The 23,416-nt window shown below is 42.5% G+C and overlaps 1 protein-coding gene across 1 annotated transcript in view; it reads left to right on the top strand.

The window, feature by feature from the left end:
- Nucleotides 1-836: 836 nt before the first annotated feature.
- The window catches only part of KIAA0825, a 735,478-nt gene continuing 712,898 nt past the window's right edge, over nucleotides 837-23,416 (top strand). Inside the window, exons 1-2 of the mRNA XM_082247736.1 lie at nucleotides 837-996; nucleotides 22,756-22,894. Coding sequence (XP_082103862.1) covers nucleotides 22,764-22,894 — 131 coding nt within the window. The 5' untranslated portion in view covers nucleotides 837-996; nucleotides 22,756-22,763. The remainder of the gene's footprint in view (nucleotides 997-22,755; nucleotides 22,895-23,416) is intronic.

The raw sequence follows: 23,416 nt of genomic DNA, 5'->3' as shown, positions 1-23,416 counted from the left end.
TATACAGAGCTCAGTATACAGCTGGTTGTGTTATAAATTGTATACAGAGCTCAGTATACAGCTGGCTGTGTTATAATTGTATACAGAGCTCAGTATACAGCTGGCTGTGTTAGAATTGTATACAGAGCTCAGTATACAGCTGGTTGTGTTATAATTGTATACAGAGCTCAGTATACAGCTGGTTGTGTTATAATTGTATACAGAGCTCAGTATACAGCTGGCTGTGTTATAATTGTATACAGAGCTCAGTATACAGCTGGTTGTGTAATAATTGTATACAGAGCTCAGTATACAGCTGGTTGTGTTATAATTGTATACAGAGCTCAGTATACAGCTGGTTGTGTTATAACTGTATACAGAGCTCAGTATACAGCTGGTTGTGTAATAATTGTATACAGAGCTCAGTATACAGCTGGTTGTGTTATAATTGTATACAGAGCTCAGTATATAGCTGGTTGTGTTATAATTGTATACAGAGCTCAGTATATAGCTGGTTGTGTTATAATTGTATACAGAGCTCAGTATACAGCTGGCTGTGTTAGAATTGTATACAGAGCTCAGTATACAGCTGGCTGTGTTATAACTGTATACAGAGCTCAGTATACAGCTGGCTGTGTTATAACTGTATACAGAGCTCAGTATACAGCTGGCTGTGTTATAACTGTATACAGAGCTCAGTATACAGCTGGCTGTCATGGCAGGACTCTTGCACAGTTCCTTACCATCCATCCAAAACAAAGCTAGCTTTACTAACACGCGACAATCACAACTCCCTCGTCAGTCAGACGTACAAACGTCGTCTGCGTGAAGACGTCACCAGCATGGCAACCAATACGTCATCTGACAGCTGGTATACACAAGAAACTCGGTTCCTACCTGTGCACGCTTAACCCCGCTGTTCCCGGGTAACCAGGTGACGTTTATATGGTTCCGCTGAAGCAGAATCCCGTACAGCGGCGTGTGGCGGAGAATACTGGGACGGGCTTTGCGCTGCAGGTAACAAGTCTCCCATTCCCGTTACAGCTCGCTGTGGGCATGGACGTCACCAAGGCGTCACGTATCGGCGGGAAATAGCTGGGGGCGTGTCTTCAGAGCTCGTCCACATCTGGCCAATAGGAATTCTCCGTTAGGCTAGTGTGGGCGCGGAGGGTGACGGTTGTGTAAACACATAGTCCAGGCTTGTTATGTAGTGCTGGCGGCACCCATTCATAGACACAGTGCTGAGCCTGCTCGTAGTTTGCAGCTATCCTGCATCCTTCTCATCATGTAATGCTGATGATACATTACCTTCTGATAGAAAGCTGTGGGTTGGATCAGGCCTCTTTCACCCTTGTGCGACTTGGGACTGCAAAGTAGGGTCACCATATAATCCCAGGACAAATATTAATTACACAGGCGGACTCTGTTTTGCTCAGCGGGGATCGATCCGCTAGAGCCCCGCTCTCCTCTATGGGAGATCTGATGAAACAGACTGTCTGTCCTTTTCATCCAATGCGATCCTCCAGACGGATGGAAAATAGGTTTCCATCCGTGTGGATTTCACAGATCAGTCCGGATAGCAGCCGGTGTCAGCGGACATGACATGTCTCTGCTGACATCCGCTGCTCCATAGGGGTGCATGGAGGATCTGATCAGGTCCGCCTGAAAAACTGACAGGAGGACCGGATCGGAAAGCCAGTGTGAAAGGGGCCTTATGTGTGTTCTGGTTTAAAGGGATGAGGTGGCAACCCTACTGCAAAGTCGTATGACAAGCCGTACCCCATGATTTCCAATCAGTACTGTTCATATCTGTGCGACTTCAAAGTAGTCCCTGCACTACTTTGGTCCGATTTTGATTCGACTTGAGGTCCACAGTAGGGATAGACCGATATGGGTTTCTTATTCAGGGTCGATACTGAAATTTTGGTCACTAAGTATCGGCCGATATTTTGTACATTTAAAGTTTTGAAAAATAAAGACAATTTTTGTCACAAATCTAAGTACTGAACATGTGGGGTAGGTCTTTTAGCTGTAATGTGCTGTCTTCCCTTCCTTCCCTGCCTTCCAGGAATCCCGTGTGAACCTAGTTTAGTGTCATTTAAAATCCTAGAATCCACTTTATTAGTGTGTGCTTTTGTAATAGAATAGTGGGAAATCCCTTCATTACATCGCTGCTCCGGGCTCTCCTCGCTAATCTCCCACTCTGCTGTTTTCTCCTCCCATAGCTGTCAGAGGAGGATCTCAGCCTCTCCCCTCTGCAGTGTACATAGAAGTGTAGGGTAGATTAGAATAGTGGGAAATACCTTCATTACATCGCTGCTCCGGGCTTAGCTAATCTCCCACTCTGCTGTTTTCTCCTCCCATAGCTGTCAGAGGAGGATCTCAGCCTCTCCCCTCTGCAGTGTACATAGAAGCGTAGGGTAAATTAGAATAGTGGGAAATACCTTCATTACATCGCTGCTCCGGGCTCTCCTCGCTAATCTCCCACTCTGCTGTTTTCTCCTCCCATAGCTGTCAGAGGAGGATCTCAGCCTCTCCCCTCTGCAGTGTACATAGAAGCGTAGGGTAGATTAGAATAGTGGGAAATACCTTCATTACATCGCTGCTCCGGGCTCTCCTCGCTAATCTCCCACTCTGCTGTTTTCTCCTCCCATAGCTGTCAGAGGAGGATCTCAGCCTCTCCCCTCTGCAGTGTACATAGAAGCGTAGGGTAGATTAGAATAGTGGGAAATACCTTCATTACATCGCTGCTCCGGGCTCTCCTCGCTAATCTCCCACTCTGCTGTTTTCTCCTCCCATAGCTGTCAGTGGAGGATTTCAGCCGATCCCCTCTGCAGTGTACACAGAAGCACCGGGTATTAGATTAGAAAAGTGTGAAATACCTTTGTTACAGCGATGCTCTGGGCTCAGATAATCCCCCGCTCTGCTGTCCTTCTCTCCTCCCCCACTGACAGCTGGGGGTCACGGAAGGGCCGAGCGGCGATGTCATGAAGGTATTTCACACTATTAGATTACAAAAACACACACTGGACATTATATAAAACACTAATAAAGTAGATGCTAGGATTTTACATACACTAATATCGGCCAGTTCCGGGGCCGATACCGATACATCGGTAAAAGTGAATATCAGTCCGCCGATAATCGGCCGATCCCTAATCCACAGACCTTAGGATTGCACAGGCATTTCTTCAAGTCGCATGGCAAAGTTACGTCAACGGCTTGTGGTCGTTTAGGTCGTACAAGTGTGAAAGGTGCCTCTCCTCCAAGGTCATCCTTGCTTCCTAAAAAGTCCTCCCTCGCACATCCCACTCACACCTGAGCGTAACGGAAACATGTTTTTTTACACCTACACAGAACAAACGACTCATAGTAGCCCAAGAACATTTTTGGTGCGTTTGTAGCACGTTTTGTCACAGGAAAATACATGTCTACTAACCACGATTGGGGTGTTACATTTGCGTTACCTATTAGGGTGCATTCACATCTGAGCATTTTCGAACTAGCGGCAACTCGCACAAAGAAAACGAGCACATTTAGGAAACGCGGCCTAATTGTTAATGACACCTCAATCACGGTTAGCAGATGCGACAAAACATGCTACAAACAGGCCAAAATCTGCACTGAAAAAACAGATGACACTCAAAGACTGAAAACGTTCTAGAGCTACTTGGGACATTTATCGCACATAGGGCAGCCCATTCAAGTGAAAAAGTTGCCCTATGTGCGAGGCACATTTACGCGTGAATATTGTACAAAAAAAAAGCGAGCGGAATACACCTATCCGCTATGCTCAGGTGTGATTGGAATGTAAATAGAAAAAGGTGCGCTGATTAAATAATTAAAGCTGCTACCAAAAATCCAAAAAACTGATTGGACAAAAATGATGTGAAAAAATGATCTGGTGCGCTAAATAATCCTGGTGTAAAAAAAACAATGAAATGCAAACAAATTGGATTGGAATGTGCTTGGGAAGGAGTTTTTGGGCAGCAAGGATGACCAGGGAGGAGAGGTAAGGGTTAGAAAAAAGCACTCATCCTTCAAATTGGCAGAGGAATGCTTTTTATCAGTAAAGTGGCATTGAAGATTTTTTGAAGTGGCAGGGAAGTCGTAAGTCGTTCAGCAAAGTGGTGCTACTTTCATGCCACACAAGTGTGAACCAAGACTTAAAGCAGAATGACCCCCCCCCCTATTCATTACAGCCATGGACGCTGCCATCTAATGCCTCGTACACACGCAATGATTATCGACCGACCGATCGTCCGACTTTTGTCCAGAGTGGTGTTTTGTTGGTTGGAATGTGCCTAGACTGCACACGAATTTTCTCGGCCAACAAAAATCTACTTCAGAAGTGATGTCATGTGCTGGTTTACTTTCCGTGTGTTTTTTCTTCTCTGAGCATGCCCAGTCTTGCTCATCAGATTTTTGTCTGCCGAAATCTGTACTGACTGACGGAAAATCGGCCGTTGTGTTGACGGCCAACAAAAATTTATAGCATGCACACCAGATTTTTTTCGTCTGAAAAGTCGGAGTCGGTTGTCGGAAGCATCATACTAACAAGCCGAAAATCGGCCGATCGGACGTTGGCCGAAAATTCCCAGCCAATAATCGATGCGTGTGTACGAGGCATTAGGCTCTGATCTGCAGTTGCTCGGGTGCTGCACATGTGATCAGTTATGACTCCAGCCATTTGATGGTTTGACAGTTCAGTTGAGCTCACATGGAAAGGTGACAGTTACATTCCCGGGATGGCTTATATGTAACTGTTTTTTGAAATCTTTAAAGCAATAGGTTTAGTTCTGCTTTAAATATAACTGTTTTGGGTGACAGTTCAATTGATGGTTTTAGTGATGCTAAAACGAAGGGCCCTTTCATATGTGGTTTCCATTTGTTTTTCATCTGTCCGTCTTGGATGTAGATGCCTGGCACACATAATGAGATTATTGGATGAATGATCGTCCGTCCATTTTTCTTTTTTTGCATGCTAATCTCATATCGAAAATGAAGAGGTTATTAAAGTTACAAAAATTCTCGTACGACAGAATAAAAATTTGGAAGTGATGTCATGTGTTGTAGAGTATTTGTGGTGTATTTTTGAATGACAACTCTACTGAATAAATAAAAATCGTACGATCTGGTATCGTATAAGGAAAATTTTCGTGCTTGCTCTATCGGATAATTTCACATGAACTGTCGTGATTGGCTCCTGAAATCTAACGTGAGCTAACGATCATATTGTTGTGCCATTGCCTCCAAAGCAGTATTTTTTCATACAATTTTCTGATCATGTGTACGGGCCTTAAGGGCTTGTTGACATTTGCGGTTGAGCTGTTTTTTTACTGCCTCAACAGTTCCTCTGTTGTTGCCGAGGCAGCAGCCAGGGATGTACACACAGTGGGCGCAATGCTTTCCTTTGTGGCTGCAGCAGGAATTATACCCACGTCACACACAACAGGCGGTACAGCCCCCTAAGCACAACCCCTTCAAGTGAATAGGTCCGATGGTTGCAGCGTGGTTGTCTGGTAATTCGGAGGTAAACCAGGTGGTGAGGCAATACAGCTCCTCATCAACGTCTGTCTATTGCTGTCCTAACAGTGATCCAAATGCAGAATGGACTTGTAAAAAGTTTGTTTGATCAGGTCCTCCTGTCAGTTTTGCAGGCGGACCTGATCGGATGCTCCATCCACCCCTATGGGGCAACAAATGTCAGCAGTGACATCTCCGCTGACACCAGCTGCTATCCGATCCGATCCTGTCCGTGAAATCCAGACGGATAGAAGCCCTATTTTCCATCCGTCTGGAGGATCGGATAAAAATGGACGGGCCGTCCGTTTTCATCCGATCTCCCATAGAGGAGAGCGGGGATCTGACAGGTCCGTCTCTGCAAAGTAATCGGAGACGGACCTGTCATCCACCTGCTCAGCGGGGATGAGCGGATCGATCCCCGCTGAGCAAAATGGAGTCCGCCAGGCGGAAAGCCCGTGTGAAAGGACCATTACTGAATCAAAGAATCCCGAGTCTCAGTTAGAACGCAGTATACTGAAAGAATCAAAAAATCATGAGTCTCCACCAGTAAAAAAAATACACTAAATAAATGATCAGGTAGCAGTAGTGATAAGGTACAGACAGCCTATTTTAGGGCCAGTTCACACCATAGAAATCCAGTCCAGACGTGTTCCAGATTCTTTTCTGCCTGCGTGTTTTGATGCGTTTTTGAAGTCCAATGCATTTTTTCCCCCCCTCTTCTTTTCTTACCCTTAAATAAGGACATTTGTGTTCCAGAGCGTTTTTGGTGCCTTAAGGTACGTCCTAGTGAATTTTTGATGTGTTTTAACCAATTAAGCCCCGGAAGATTTCCTGACCAGGCGGTATTTTGCGATTTGGCACTGCGTGACTTTAACAGACAATTGCACGGTTGTGCGACGATGTACCCAAATGAAATTGACGTCCTTTTTTTCCCACAAACAGAACTTTCTTTTGGTGGTATTTGATCACCTGTGCGATTTTTACTTTTTGCGCTATAAACAAAAAACAGAGTGTAAATTTTGCAAAAATAACAATATTTTTCACATTTTTTTATATGAAATTCCCCAAAAAAATGTAAAAATCTAAATTTTTTAACATTTTAGGCCAATTTGTTTTCTGCTACATATGCTTGGTAAAAAAAAAAATCACAAAAAGTGTATTTTGATTGGTTTGCGCAAAAGTTATTGCGTTTACAAACTAAGGGAAAGATTTTTGTCATTTTTCTTTTTTTTTTTTTTTTTTTGCGGGACTGCGACATTGCGGCGGACAGATCAGACCCTTGACTGACATTTTTGACACTTTTGGGGGTACCAGTGACATTACTACAGTAGTCAGTGCTATACATATGCACTGTTACTGTAAAAATGACACTGGTAGGGAAGGGGTTAACTTTGAGAAGGAGGGGTTAAGTGTGTCCCTAGGGGCGTGCTTCTAACTGTGCAGGGATGTGGCTGTGTGTGTAACAGCAGAGATCAACAGTCCTACATAGCAGAACTGTATGATTTGTGCTGTTACACAAGGGAGAGTGACAGGCGGCTTTGTTTACATTAGCCGCCTGCCTTTTTCCCTCTGTAACCGACAATCGCGACTGACCGGTGGACATCGAGTCCGCCGGTCACATGCGCGGCGATCAGAGTGAGCGAGCGGGGTGGGAGCGCTCGCCCCCTATTGGCTCTCAGGCGAGTGACGTACCGGTACGTCACTTTGCCTGGCCGGGGCTGACCGCCGCAGTATATGTACTTGCGGCGGTCGGCAACCGGTTAAAAAGTTCCAGTATCGTCCAGTGCAGGAAAAATGCAGCATGTTCTACTTTTTTTTTTTTTTTTCTGGAACTGGAACGCACTTGAACTGCAAGCACTAGTGTGGACTATGCCACTGAAAACCATATAGCCTACTTTCCATGCGTTTTTTGATGCAGAAAAAAATGCACTGAACTGCATGTGGTGTGAACTGGCCCTTAACCACTTTACCGCTGCTCACTAGAGCTCTACTGCGGCAAAGTGGCTCGATAACGTCTGGCGACGTAGACCTACATCGCCAGACATTCCCCTCTCCGCCGGAGGCTCGCTCCCTCTGTATTCAGTCACAGCGGGAGTCAGGCCAGGGGAGGAGAGGCAGTGATCACCGACGCTCTTCCCCGATTGTCGGGGAATCGAGTGTGGAGATCCGCCCGCTTGTGTAAACAAAGCGGGCGGATCTCCTAAGTGACAGTCAGGGTCAGAGTGCAGGGTTCAGCATAGCTGAACCTGCGATCTGTCCCTGTGTCACTCAGTCCCCTCCCCCCACACACGTTAGTAAGCACCAGGCATACATTAACCCCTTGATCACCAATTAAAATTAACCTCTTCCCTGCCAGTGTCATTTTTACAGTAACAGTGCATATTTATAGCACTGATTACTGTAGTAATGTCACTGGTACCCCCAAAAGTGTCAAAAATGTCAGTCAAGGGTCCGATCTGTCCACTGCAATGTCGCAGCCCCGCAAAAAAAATTGCAGATCGCCGCCATTACTCGTTAAAAAAAAAAAAAACCCAAAAACGACAGAAATCTTTCCCTTAGTAAATGCAATAACTTTTGCGCAAACCAATCAAAATACGCTTATTGCGATTTTTTTTTTTTTTTTTTTTTCCAAAAATATGTAGCAGAAAACAAATTGGCCTAAAATGATAAAAAATGCTGATTTTTACATTTTTTGGGGGGGGGGTTTCATATAAAAAAATGTGAAAAATATTATTTTTTCAAAATTGTCGCTATTTTTTTGTTTATAGCGCAAAAAGTAAAAATCGCATAGGTGATCAAATACCACCAAAAGAAAGCTCTGTTTGTGGGAAAAAAGGACGTAAATTTCGTTTGGGTACGGCGTTGCATGACCGCGCAATTGTCAGTTAAATTCGCACAGTGCCGAATTGCAAAAAGTGGCCCCGACGTAAGGCAGCAAAATCCTCCGGTGGTAAAGTGGTTAAAAAGCGATTTTTTTTTTTTTTTTTTTTTTTTTTTTTTTTTTTTTTATTAAACAGTAAAAAAAAAACATGGGACACTTTGCAATAGTTCTAACACAGAACTCTATGATCCGATTGATCATAACTTCTTATCATACTGATCAAAGCTGACCAGAAAGGAAGGAAAGGGTTCAATATGCCATAGGTGACGATTTCAAAGCCTGTACAGGACATCTGTTTAGAATTAACTATGAATTATATTTCTATAATTTTTTTTTTTTTTTTAATGAAACAAGGCTTCTTTCTTGAATATGAACAGATGTACAGTATATGGATGCGTAAACATTTATGTCTGTTATTTTGTTTATACTTTTGTCACCTATGATTGGTTTCTGCAGCAACTAAAAAAAAAAAAAAAAAAAAACTGATTAACTGAAGACAGATGTGCAAACTGATGTAACCTGATTCCATATTCATCAGTTTTCCCAACTCATCTTCCAGGACAGCTACTTGAGAGATGATTGGCTATGCCTTCAACAGAATTAAAAATCCAGGAGTACACTCATCATGTGCGTTTCTGTTTCCCCTGTCTCAGATAATTGTGGTTGTCGGGCCCCCCCCCCCTCAGATGACTAGGTCTCAGTGTGCCTAGTTCCTTGTCATGTTGCATACCTGAGGGTTTTTTTCCCCTGAAGACATGTGCTGGACCTTGCCATTTGTCTAAAGCAGCACATTGCTTTTATGGCCTGTTCCTTCTGATGCGGTAGTGATGCTGGTGATTATTGGGGGGTTTGGAAACCCTTGGGGGGTTTCTTCACACATTTTTCTGTCTGTGCACCTCTGGGCAAATCTCCTTTATGGTAGGGCAAGCAGGACCAAGATGGCATTGGCTCTGTTCTGGCGCTGGATGATGACTCGCTTCCCGGTATGCAGTACTTACAGTCACTTGCAGCCACTTACAGATTTCCACACTCCAGCGCCATTCTCTTCTGGGCTCTGATTGCTGAAAGAGGCTGACATCAGGGTGGCATTGGGTCAATGCACACTGCTGGTTGGATGATGTACTGCTGTGGGACCTAGGCTGTTTAGACCAGGATTAGAATCTTACATTTGCATAAGGATTTCAATGATGTCTATGTATGAGGGTATTGTAGCACCCTCTTAAAGAGGAAGTAAACCCTCCTCTGCAACTTTACCTATAGATAAACCTATGATAAGGCTTGCCTATAGGTACTGTAAATATCTCCTATACATGTACCGTTTAGAAGATATTTACCTTACATGCAGCCAGTGACGTCACTGGCGCATGCGCTCTGAAGAAACGGCCGCTGGTGCCGTTCCTTCAGAGCCCCGTGCCGTGACCGTCGGCTCCCACGCGCGTGCGCGGGAGTGACGTCCCGCGGCTCCAGCCAATCAGATGGCCAGATGCCACGATCCCGGAAGACGGACGACTGGACATGTCACCCGTCATACAGGTAAGCGGGCGGCACGGTGGGGGCTCGTTCTAAGGTAAGTATTTCATAATGAGCTAGTATGCGATGCATACTAGCTCATTATGTGTTTCTCTTTCAGGTTAAAAAAAAATAAAAAATGTATGGGTTTACAACCTCTTTAAAATAGGTTGCTAGAGAAGCCCAGGAAAATAGCCTTTTTGGCTCCTTTGTAAACATTGGAGCAGTACATGATTATTTTTGACTTCTCTGGGTCCCAGTGGCTCAACTACTTCTCCTTGCCTTCTATAGTGGGTTCTAAATTGTAGTGGGCAGGAAAAAGCAGACCCTTGGCCTGAATATTTATGTGGTCTCAGCCGATCCTTGGGGGAGTGCCCAGTGGGTGGCTGAGGAGGGCATAAAATGTTTGGGATATAATGACCCCAAACAACCACTAAATATATCTATAATGTCATTAGCCTACTAAACCAAGGCTAGGACTGCTGCTAACACCTTCTCAGAGTGTGTCCACCAAACTCCCATTTAAATCAAAAAGTGTAAAATATAAGTGCAGGGCAATCATATAGTAAGTGAACGTATGTACAGTTAGGTATAAATTGGGAGGAGCAGTTATCCATTTCTATTCTTTGACATCAAGAATAAGAAGTGGAAGAACGTGATTCAGGGGTGCTACTAGAAGGAGTGTTGAAGTATCCTCTTAAGTGAAGTTCACTATGGCTGATAGGACTCTGGTGATTCTGATGATGGGGAGGATCTGTCTGTCTGCACACATTACAACCTTCACCGGGTCACATGACCATCACTCAGCCGCACAAAACTAATTTTCCATGTGCCCGGACTTGCTCCTGGAATCTGCACACACCTGGACACATCACACCTTTATGGGGGATCAAATATACATACACAGACATTCACACAATCATGTACTCCTTCAAATATAGGCATGCACACATATGCCCATACATACATACAGTATCTCACAAAAGTGAGTACACTCCTCACATTTTTATAAATATTTTATTCTATCTTTTCATGTGACAACAGTAAAGAAATGACACTTTGCTGCTATGTAAAGTAGTGAATGTACAGCTTGTATACCAGTGTACATTTTCTGTCCCCTCAAAATAACTCAACACACAGCCATTAATGTCTAAACTGCTGGCAACAAAAGTGAGTACACCCCTAATGGAAAATGTCCAAATTGGGCCCAAAGTGTCAATCTTTTCCAACACTGCCTTAACCCTCCTGGGCATAGAGTTCACCAGAGCTTCATAGGTTGCCAATGGAGTCCTCTTCCACTCCTTCATGACGACATCACGGAGCTGGTGGATGTTAGAGACCTGGCACTCCTCCACCTTCTGTTTAAAGATGCTCATTAGAGTTTAGGTTTGGAGACATGCTTGGCCAGTCCATCACTTTTATCCTCAGCTTCTTTAGCAAGGCAGTGGTTGTCTTTAAGGTGTGTTTTGGGTTCATTATGTTGAAATACTGCCCTGCGGCCCAGTCTCCAAGAGAGTGAGAGCGATAACACCAAATTTAACACACCTGCTCCCTATTCACACCTGAGACCTTGTAACACTAACGAGTCACATGACACCAGGGAGGGTAAATGGCTAATTGGGCCCAATTTGGACATTTTCACTTAGGGGTGTACTCGCTTTTGTTGCCAGGGGTTTAGACAATAATAGCTGTGTGTTAAGTTATTTTGAGGGGACAGCAAATTTACACTTGTAAGATACTGTACATACATACACACATACACACAGTATGGGCACATACTGTATGTACAGGGCTAGTGGCAGCTGCCTTCGAGTGCCAGGATTGGGACACTCCTCTCCCTGTACATACTACCCTCAACGAAACATTCCGCAATCCTCTCCTGCACATAGTACACTCCCCACTCCTATCCTACATACTACCCGCCGCCATACACTTCGCACTCCTCTCCTGCACATACTTCCCACCGCCATACACTCCGCACTTTTCTCCTGCACATATTACCCACCGCCATACACTCCACACTCCTCTCCCTCCACATACTAACTATCACCATACACTCCTCTCCCTGCACATACTCACCACCGCCATATGCTCCGCACAACTCTCCTGCACATACCACCCATCACTATACATATCGACACCCTTCTTCTGCACATACTTCCCACTGCCATACAATCCGCACTCCTCTCCTGCACATACCACCCACTGCCACACACTCCTCACTCTTCTCCTGCACATACTACCCACCGCCACACATTTCACACTCCTTTCTCTGCACATACTACCCACTGCCATGCACTCTGCACTCCTCTCCGACACATACCACCCACCACTATACACTCCACACCCTTCTCCTGCACATACCACCCACCGCTATATTCTCTGCACTGTACATTCCCTATTTAACATTACCAAATTGTGCACTCCCTATTTAACATTACCAAATTGTGCACTATGTAAGTAATCTCTGACTCTAACCACACCCCTTTAAGTCATGCCCATTATTTAGTGCAATTTAAAATACGCCCACCTTCCGTCACAGCTTGCTGCGCTTGCCGCATTTTTATTCTATTTGATGTCTAGTGCCCACTTTTGATCTTGCACACAAGCCCACTGATTTCATGATACGCCCCTGGCCTGGCTGCCTGTATACCCGAATCGGAAGAGAACCTGGGACAAATCAGCAGGAATAGTCGAGGGTTTGCGCTACAGTATGCTTTATTAAACTAATGGCCTTGGATTGTACATTTTCCGTTTTAGCTTGTTTGCCTCACCTTGTAATGGTGAATTCACATATGATGGCTGTAGTTTTCAGCGTCATGACTAATTGATTCCACTATGTCCATCCATGGATCTGCCTACCCTGTCTCTATTTCACCAGAGCGACAAGCCATTTCTTTCGGATCATGCATGCCTTGCCATTTCTCTGTGTGCATCACAAATGTTTTATGAAACAAACATCTCTCCCAGCAAGATGGTGCTTTCATCTGCACCAAATCTAATCTCATCTAGATCAGTTTTCACCTGCACCAGCACTAGACTGGAAGTCCCCGGGATTGTGGGATTTGTAGTTTCTCACAGGAGGTGTCAGTCTTTAGCCTACAGCCAGAGATCATGCTTCAACCTATGCAGTGCCATGCTGTCTACATTTGATTTCAAAGAAACCGAAACATCTGACACTAGATTGTGAAGATGTATTCTACTATAGACTGTCTGTACAGACCAACAAATGATATAATGAATCTGCGTTGTCATTGTACATCTTAGAGGGGTAAACGCAGGTAGGTAGATTTATTATGCCTTTTAAGGGGGGTTCAGGTTGGGGTATGTGTATCCACAATATCTTTGCTATACCCCTAGTGATCAGGAAGATCATCCAAGACCAAAAAGAAGTAATTTGAGCCCCATAGGCCCAAAAAGGAGCTGGTTCTCAGAAAATAGGATGCTCGGAAAGGGGCATTATACCTTTCTCCTTAGTCATAAATTTAACACCAGGAAACGATATACTAAAGTTTGGAAGAAATTTTGATTTTAGGCAAAAATGAATTGACATACATTCATATTTAATTCCAGCAGTTCTGGATTAACTCCCGAAATTAAAAAGGGTTTGATTTCCAGTACCCACAAGGTGGTAGCCCTTTCAGGTTTTCTAAAAGTTATTGTAACAAAGATCTATGAAACTTCTAGTCTTATGTAGTGGTCCCATCAAGGGTTCAGTGCCTATTAGAGTACCATGGCTTTAAGGATTAGAGATACTATTATTTCAGCATTCATTCTTTCTGGTTGCTTACTACCTGTTAGAATTAGAGTTCCCTTCTCGAGGTTGCCGGCTGCAACAGGAGCATGGGAAGAATTCTCTTATACTGCGATATGATCCTCAAGCCATGCCTATGGGAAGTGCTTCCATTTGGAAATGTTGTCCAGCCAGGACTTGTCCTTTGGAAGAAAGGTGTTGCAGGCATTAGTCCCCCCCAAAATTATGTTTACTTGTTTATCCTCTTAAGTAGCTGTCGTGGAAAATTAGTTGGAAAAACCATGGTTACACTTACCAGTAATGGTATATCTGAGAACCTTCCAGGACAGCATCCATATTTCTACCCCGTTGTTTTTGGTTTAAAGTGATGACGTTAGAAATTGTTGCATTTTTACGTAAAAATCCCTAGTGTACTTTGGTGGAAGTTCATTCCTTACAACAACTGAGAATGAGGGGAAGGGAGGAGATTTTTAATCTTTCTGGTATGCGCTTGCTGTTGAAGGCCAATGATTTCTCAAGTAGCTGTTCTAGAAGAGTCTTGGAAATACTGTTACTGGTAGGTCTAACCATAGTTTTTTCTTAGCATGATTGAACTTAACGTATACGTAATACGTTAAGGAGTAAAAGATCAAACTGAAAGATGTTTTAGTAAAACTTTTCTCTTTTTAATAACGCCCCGCCAGGAGGTCCCCTCCCCTCCCCCCCCCCCCTTTTTTTTTTTTTTCTATATTATAATTTAGGTATGTCGGATGTGTTAAATGTAGGTTATGTCTAGAATGTAATGGTTGTGGAAAGTGTGTACTATTTGAAAAATCAATAAAAAGAGGTTAATGATTGAATTGAGGACACCTGTATGAAAGGACACTAACTCAAAAAAAGTTCTTTCTATTGCTTACAGCTTTCATTTTTCTTTCTTTTTTTTTTTTTTTTTTTGCTGTTATGTGATTTTCTGTTAGAGGGTGGCTATGTCTGTTCTGTTCGTCATTGTCCCATTGTATGTAGGAATGTAGCCACCTTGCTTCCGAGATGGATTAGAGACATGGGATTTGTAATGTACATAGAACGGTATAAATGACCACAACTAATGTCCACCGCTCATTCCAAACAAATGGAAAGGAGAGAGAGAGGAGAAGTTGGGGAGCTCAGAGGATGTTTAAACTCCCTGGCGGTATTCCCGAGTGTGGCTTGGGGTTAAAATACAGTGCCAAAACCGGTAACCCCAAGCCACACTCGGGATTACCCCACAGTCACACTTGCCTTCCGCTATGATCCCCCGCCGTACTCCCCCCCACAGTCCTCCAGCCATCCTCCCGCTGTGTGATCTGGCCGATGCCGTCACCTGTCTTCCGGTTCCCTTCCCTGCGAGCGCTGCAATGCAGGGAGGTGGAACCGGCGGTAAATTAAAAAAATAAATAAAATAATCTGTTAGGATTACACTTTTGTATTAAGCCAGTGGTTCTCAATTCCAGTCCTCAGGACCCACTAACAGGCCAGATTTTAAGTATTACCTTGGGGAGATGCAGACTAGAGTACTGCAATCACTGAGCAGCAAATTATATCACCTGTGATGTATTTCAGTTTTTTTGCAAATCTGGCCTGTTAGTGGGTCCTTAGGACCAGAATTGATGACCACTGTATTAAGCCATTTTACCTCAGCTTTTCACCTAGTAACTTTTCCAGTGCCCTGCCTGTACTTTTGCAATTCTTTTTGCCTGGAGAATTGAAAACGTCTATGGCATCCAAAAAGTGTTGTTTTAGCTCAAAAGCACTTTTAGATGAACTGGAAAACAGCGACAATGAATCGGAATTATTTGAAGAACTGAGCGATACTGATTAGTGGGAAAATTCATCATCAGGTACTAAAAGTGACAACAGCGACAAATCTGCGACTGAGCTCAGCGATATGAGAATTTGATGCTCTATTGACTGCAGTACGGATCAGGCAGCACCCCAAAAATTCCCATTCACTGGAGCACCTGATATGAAAGTTGACGTTGACCATGACAACCCCTTGGCATACCTACAATTATTTCTGACTGATGAGGTTATTGAAAAAATAGTTACCGAGACAAACCGGTACAAAGAGCAACAATTGGCTACGTATCAGAAGTTTTCAAGATGCAGAAAATGGGAACCAGTGACCAAAGATGACATTTGAATAAAATGTATTATTATTATAGTATAGTTTATGATTTTGTGTTTCAAACTTTATCATACCGGGGATGTCTACTAGACTCTTGTTTGGACAGATTTAAGTGAGTTCTTCCTAAGAATTACAGGCCTAAAATATAAAACAACAGTTTTCCTGGCAAAACAATGTACCGCTTTCAAAAATACTTACATAATCAGACCGCCAGAAAAACACTAAAATTATTTTATTAAAAATAGGTTACAGGGCAATCAAAGAGAATATTACGCCAACATTTAATATTCCTGATATGTGTTTTTAGTACAATGTATTGTATATAAAGTATCCTTTGTATTGCTTACTTTTGAGCAGAGATGTATAGTAACGAAGTAGAACTACTTAAGTACTGTACTTAAGTACCGAAATGCGGTATCTCTACTTTCCTAGAGTAGAATTTTTTTCTCCTACTTCTACTTTTACTTCACTACATTTTTTCGATGATTTCGATACTTCTACTCAAGTATTTTTTTTTGTGCTGCATAGTTACTCGTTACTTTTAAAAAAATTACCACTGCCAGAACAGTAGATGGCAGGTTTCATGAAGTTCAAAAAAATGTGTATAATGTAATTTGTAAATCAGCGCATACGAAAATAAAGGCTATGTATAATAAAAGCTGCTATACCAAATCTTTCCAATAAAAAGAAAATATGAAACAAACAAATGGTGCTACAGCGCTTAAAGTGCATCAAGAAACTACTAACAAACACAGGTTAATCATTTGAATAAATCATTTGAAATAATAAAAAACAATATGATGTTCAAACTTTTGACTTCTTTCTTTAATAACTACATAACACAGTACTTGTACTTCTACTTTCAGTACTTGAGTAGAATTTTTTTTTCAAAACTACTGGTACTTTTTACTTTTAGTACTTAAGTAGCAATTTTTTTGAAAAAACTACTTGCAATACTTAAGTAAAAAAAATGTTGAATACTTTAGTACTTCTACTTAAGTAACTTTTTCTGCGAGCACTTCCACTTCTACTCAAGTCACTTTTTGATCGAGCACTTGTACTTTTACTCAAGTAGAAATTTTGAGTACTTTATACAAGTCTGCTTTTGAGTGACATACCTGGTGATCCTTTCCTGCATGGTCTTCTGGCTTTGCCGGGAGCAAAGCCTGCCTGCAGGCCAGCCAGGTTTCTGGGCAGGCCAGTCAAGTTCCTCTACCCCAAACTCGCTTATCCATGTCTTTATGGACCAATATTTGCACTGGTCCAAATCATTTGGTGGAGGTGGGGTTTATGGTGTGGGGTTGTTTTTCAGGGGTTGGCCCCTTAGTTCCAGTGAAATGAAAGAGGGTTTGGGACTTTGAATGAGAGGCAGGACAAAGCTGGCAGGGATATACATTAACATTTATTGGTGTACAAATTGGTAGAGACATAATATGTTACAGAATAAAATAACTCGGTAAACATAAGAGCTGGTAAGTGGTGTCCATGTCCAGGTTAATAAAAAACAACATATAAACATGTTTTCCGGTCCCGGGAGCTGCGATGCGCACTGGGCCCTCCCTCCCATTGCTCACCCGACTCGGGATAGTGGGTGGGCGTTACCACTGCGCATCAGCGCCACGCACCACTCCTGCACGTGCTGTCATTAGTGGCTCATCTGTGCTGGCTGTGTGTTCCATTCTCAGTGTGTTTCTGGCATCCCACCGGGCGGTTTCACCTCCTGTGTTCACCGCCAATCTGGAGATCTTCCCAGCACACTAGCGTGCACTGGGAGCACCATGTTTGGCGTTTTTTTTGGAGGCCATGGCACGCACACGTTGGGATATGGAGGTTTGTTTTTTGGCACCTTTCCTAACTGACAACCTCTTATCTTTCATTCACACCTTTGTTTCTTTTCCATCTCTTTCACCTACATCATGGCTATTCTGGCTCAATTTTCCTTGTCCTTTTTGCTTTCTCCAGCAATTCTTTTGGTAATTTAACCACCTGGGTTATCCTCTTTAGTTTTCCACTCACTCATCTATCATCACTCACCATACTCTTGGTCACATCTCTTCCAATGTCTGGTCTTTGTCTGCGTTTTTTCACTCACTCCACTTACTTTTTTCATCTACATCTGGTTTCATCACTTTTTTCACCTATTCTCTTAACATGCAAGCAGCAATATCATATTCGATTCATTATAATATATATAATATATTTATTTATTTATTTATTTTTTGACAGATACTCTTGTATGCTGCAATAGCAAAGACTTTTCTGATCTCATTACCTCTTACACTTACCCCACCTGTTGGTGCCATGCTCCGTCACACCTGCCTGACCTGTGCTCCCTCAGCTCCCAGTGGGGATACCTGCGTTTCAGCCTTACCTCCAACGCCATATACAACCCGAGCTGTTTGTAACTGTGGGATTTTGGGTGGTCTTATATGTTGGTTTTTATTAACCTGGACTTGGACACCATTTACCAGCTCTTATGTCTACTGAGTTATTTTATTCTGTAACAAATTATGTCTCTTCCAATTTGTACACCAATAAATGTTAACGTATATCCCTGCCAGCTTTGCCCTGCCTCTCATTCAAAGTCCCAAGCCCTCAATTATTTTTCTGCATATTAGGGATGGAGACACATGGCAATCCCCCCCTGCGTTTCATTCAAAGTCCCAAATTTCCCCCTTTTTTGTTAGTTCCAGTGAAGGGAATTCTCAAGGTGTCAGCTGTTTGGGAATGGCCCCTTCCTATTCCAACATGACTGCACACCAGTGCACAAAGCAAGGTCCATAAAGACATGGATGAGCGAGTTTGAAGTGGAGCAGACCTTCTCTCCAACATCAGTGCCTGACCTCACAAATGCACTTCTGGAAGAATGGTCAAACATTCCCATAGACACACTCCTAAACTTTGTGGACAGCCTTCCCAGAAGAGTTGAAGCTGTTATAGCTGCAAAGGGTGGGCCAACTCAATATTGAACCCTATGGACTAAGACTGGGATGCCATTAAAGTTCATGTGCGTGTAAAGGCAGAAAGGCAGGCGTCCCAATACTTTTGGTAGTATAGTGTGTGTATCAGAGATGTATAGTAACGAAGTAGAACTACTTCACTACTGTACTTAAGTACTAAAAGGCGGTATCTGTACTTTACTAGAGTATAATTTTTTTCTCCTAATTCCACTTTTACTTCAGTACATATATTCGATGAGTTTAATACTTTTACTCTGATATTTTTTGTGCTGCATTGTTACTCGTTACAATTATAAAAATGTTACTAATCATTCCATTCCAAACCCACACCGCCGCTGCCTTTTTTTACTCGAGTCGCACTGTCTCTGAGACTCACAAGTCACGACCAATCCCCGACCCGATGCGATGGCTCAGGGGCAGAGCCTCGCCGCCTCTGCCCTCCCTCGGCTCGGCCCGAGTCCTGCCTCCCGCTCGGCTCTCAAGTGAAGTGGTGGTGGCGAGAGAGGATAGACCCCTGCCTGCGGAGTGATCTCTCTGGGCCCTGGCTGGGGGAGGGACTGTGAGTTACTAGAGTTAAGACTACTAGACTGTCTCTGGGCACTGTGCAGCGCGGCCGCCCAGCGCCGGAGAACTGGATGGAGGTAGGAATATATTTTTCTTTCAGCAGGGGGGACTGGACTGGGGGCTGTGGACAGAGAGGCTGGAGGATTCCAGACAACCTAAGGTAGGAGAAGTAAGAACTGTCTTGAAGTCAAGTCACTCACTAAGGGAGTCGGATCTATTCAATGGGGGGAGGGACCTGCCCTGGCCTGCCCTACTCTAAGGGGGATCTATATTGGGAGGGGGACCCTGGCCTGCTCTAAGGGGGCTCTATAATGGGAGGCGGACACTGGCCTGCTCTAAAGGGAATCTATAATGGGAGGGGGACACTGGCCTGCTCTAAGGAGAATCTATAATGGAGGGGGACTCTGGCCTGCTCTAAGGGGAATCTATAATGGGAGGGGGACACTGGCCTGCTCTAAGGGGAATCTATAATGGGAGGGGGACACTGGCCTGCTCTAAGGAGAATCTATAATGGAGGGGGACTCTGGCCTGCTCTAAGGGGAATCTATAATGGGAGGGGGACCCTGGCCTGCTCCAAGGGGGATCTATAATGGGAGGGGGATATATATATATATATATATATATATCCGGCTGGTACATAGGCAGTTTATCAAAAAATCCTAATTTTAATATATGAAGAATCATGAAAAAAAAAATTATAAAAATGCCTAATACAGTCACACCTCCTTTCTCAAGTCCCACCATGTACGTTGTGTTATCATAGTCTCAACAGGTAAGACATCACACAATGGAGTTTAAATGAGCCAAAAATCTTTATGTGTTTAGTTGAACTTTCTATCAACTTCTTCAGAAGTACTATACATCACAGGTGTGCGCTCTAATAAAAAAAAAAGTGTGTGTGTATATATATATATATATATATATATATATATATATATATATATATATATATATATATATATATATATATATGTGTGTGTGTATAAATAATTTATATACAGTATACACAGTATTTTCTGGATTGATCAGCTATTTGGAGATGTCTGTACTTCTGACTATATTTAATTATTAGGTCTACATACCCATTATTAAGTTTGGGAACAAGATGTCTGAGCATATTTATTTTCAGGTAGTAGTATTGACTTTTATTGTTTGTGGAGGTAAGTAGTGGGGGCTGGTAGGCTCTTATCAGAGCCCACCAAATAATAAAATAAAAATAAATATTTTACACCACAATTAAATCTATCTAGTGTGTATTTTACTACTCCATTTGTTTATGCAGTGCTTTTCTAACTGCTTCATATCCCAGTCACACAGCTAATCTAGTTGTGATTCTGGAAGTACTATTATTGGCTATTTGAAGTGATGATTTGCCAAACGGAATGAACGCAGTTTGATTTTCATAGGCTAACTAGATCATGCAAATCTGAGGGAAGCAAATAAATTGTTTTGACAAGTTAACTGAAAAAATGACATAGATGTCTAAGAGTAATACATATATGCAAACTAAGCTGTCATGTTTACAAATTTTTTATTTTTTTTCCTGCTAGAGGAGAGTGTTGAGAGGAATACACAGCCGGCATGATGTAATCAGAGTTATGTGCTTAAAATGTTTACTTGACACAGCAATTTGTAGCTTTGTGCTGAAAATGTTGCTATTTTTACACTGTGCTTGCCACTAGAATATGAATGCAGGATAATTCTAGGACATGGTACTTGTACTCCCTAGGGTTGTAGCTCACTATAACAGAATACTGGGCAGTTAGCGACACTGCTAGTGGAGTTCATGATACATTCCACTTATATAAAGGCATATTTAATAAATGGATAACTCCCTTTTGGGTAGATGTTATTATGTTTACTTGTGAAAGAAAATAGGGTGCGCTAACCATACAATTATGCGGCAGCACTGAAATGGGGAAAATAAATGTGAAAAGGTATAGTGTGCTCAACACAATCATAAATATTAAACATATGACATGTGGGGTGACCCAAATATTATGGTGATCTTCATACAGTGTGAAAAACCATATGTGAAAATTCTTTATGCAAAAACATATAATTTATAACAATTGTGAAAAAATGTATATAAAGTCCTCCAATTGATCCAGATAATCTCAAATGGCCAAAGATCAAGCTTCCGTCAATAGTGGATCTTCAATCTTGCTAATCTTAGACCGATATGTGAGGGTGAAATAGAAGAAATAGCCTCTTACCAGATAACACTAAACAGTGAGCCTTATTGGTGAATAGGCACTTTCCACACGTGAACAATTGAATTCAAGTGAGGTGACACCTCGGTGGTAGTGCAAACTTCTTACCAGAAGTATGTACATCCATATAAACCGTGGTTTATGCCTACCCTCTACATACTTCTGGTAAGAAGTTTGCACTACCACTGAAGTGTCACCTCACTTGAGTTTATTTGTTCACGTGTGGAAAGTGCCTATTCACCAATAAGGCTCACTGTTTAGCGTTATCTGGTAAGAGGCTATTTCTTCTATTTCACCCTCACATATCGGTCTAAAGCCTCGTACACACGCCACGATTGTTGGCCGTGGATTTTCGGCCAACGTCCAATTGGCCGATTGTCGGCTTGTTAGTATGATGCTTCCGACAACCGACTGCGACTTTTCGGCCGAAAAAAATCTGGTGTGCATGCTATAAAATTTTTGTTGGCCGTCACCAGAACGGCCGATTGTTCTTCAGTCAGTACAGATTTCGGCAGACAAAAATCAGATGAGCAAGAAAAAACACACGAAAAGTAAACCAGAACATGACATCACTTCTGAAGTTGGTTGTTGTTGGCCGAGAAAATTCGTGTGCAGTCTAGAGCACATTTCAACCAACACAACAACACTGGACAAAAGACGGCCGATCGGTCGGCCAACAATCGGTGCGTGTGTACGAGGCTTAAGATTAGCAAGATTGAAGATCCACTATTGATGGAAGCTTGATCTTTGCCTATTTGAGATTATCTGGATCAATTGGAGGACTTTATATATATTTTTTCACGATTGTTATAAATTATATGATTTTCACATATGTTTTTTCACACTGTATGATGATCACCATAATATTTGGGTCATCCCAGATGTCATATGTTTAATATTTATGATTGTGTTGAGCACACTATACCTTTTTTCACATTTATTATGTTTACTTACCTAATGGCTAAATACTGTTTGATTTTATATAGTATACAGATCTGGGTTACTTTAAAATAATTACATTGAATGAAGTATGTACCGATCAGAAGAAGGTCATAGAGTGGATAGTGGGGTGAGGTAGAAACTAAAATTCAAATAAGTCATTTTTTGTAAAGTGGAGCTATACTGTTATGTGATAATTGCCAGTCAATCCTGATAACCTTTTGTTGATGTAGCAAGATCCCTTATTAGAATGTATTTTATTGGTTAATTTGCTTTTATTATTGCAGATGACAGCATGGAATCTGCTGGTGAAGATCAACTAAGCTTTTCCTTGTTGGATTCTGCATTGGATATGTTTCCAGGACATTTGGAGTGTCGGCAGATCCTCGCAGACATTGATGAGAAGCTAAAAGAGAATTCTTTATGGTAATGTAATAAGTCTTCTGATTTGTTCCATAGTGTGTATGTCCTGGGGGGTTAGCTACCAGCAGAGATTGCCTGTGGGCTGCCTTTTTTTTTTTCAGTTGTACCTACTGTCCTACTCTGGAATGTGGCAGGATACCCAGTAGTTGAGAATCTAGAGCAGAGCTGTGTCCTCCAATTAATGCAGAGAAAATGCTTTTTTGCTAAGTGCAAATAACCCTATTTCCTACACTTTAAGTCACTTTCTAAGTTACATTTGGCAAACAGTTTGTACCAAACAAAGCAATTTAAAAAGTAAAAAAAAAGCTTGCAGAGGCATAATGCTTCCAGACCTCAGAGTGTCAGAATTTATAAATGCCCTCCGCTCACCCCACAGTGGAAAACGTTAGAATCCAATAACTATTAGGATAGAGTGGAGACGGCCTTCTTCATTGAGTTTAGAAGTCAACATTTGCATAATTCAGGTATCTATAGTTTGGACGCTCTGAGGGCACTCTATAGCAATGGATCTTCATACAAGTCAGA

Source organism: Pelophylax lessonae, assembly GCF_965119305.1.
Source record: "Pelophylax lessonae genome assembly, chromosome: 1".
Lineage (NCBI taxonomy): Eukaryota > Metazoa > Chordata > Amphibia > Anura > Ranidae > Pelophylax > Pelophylax lessonae.
This window is presented reverse-complemented; position numbering and strand designations above follow the sequence as displayed.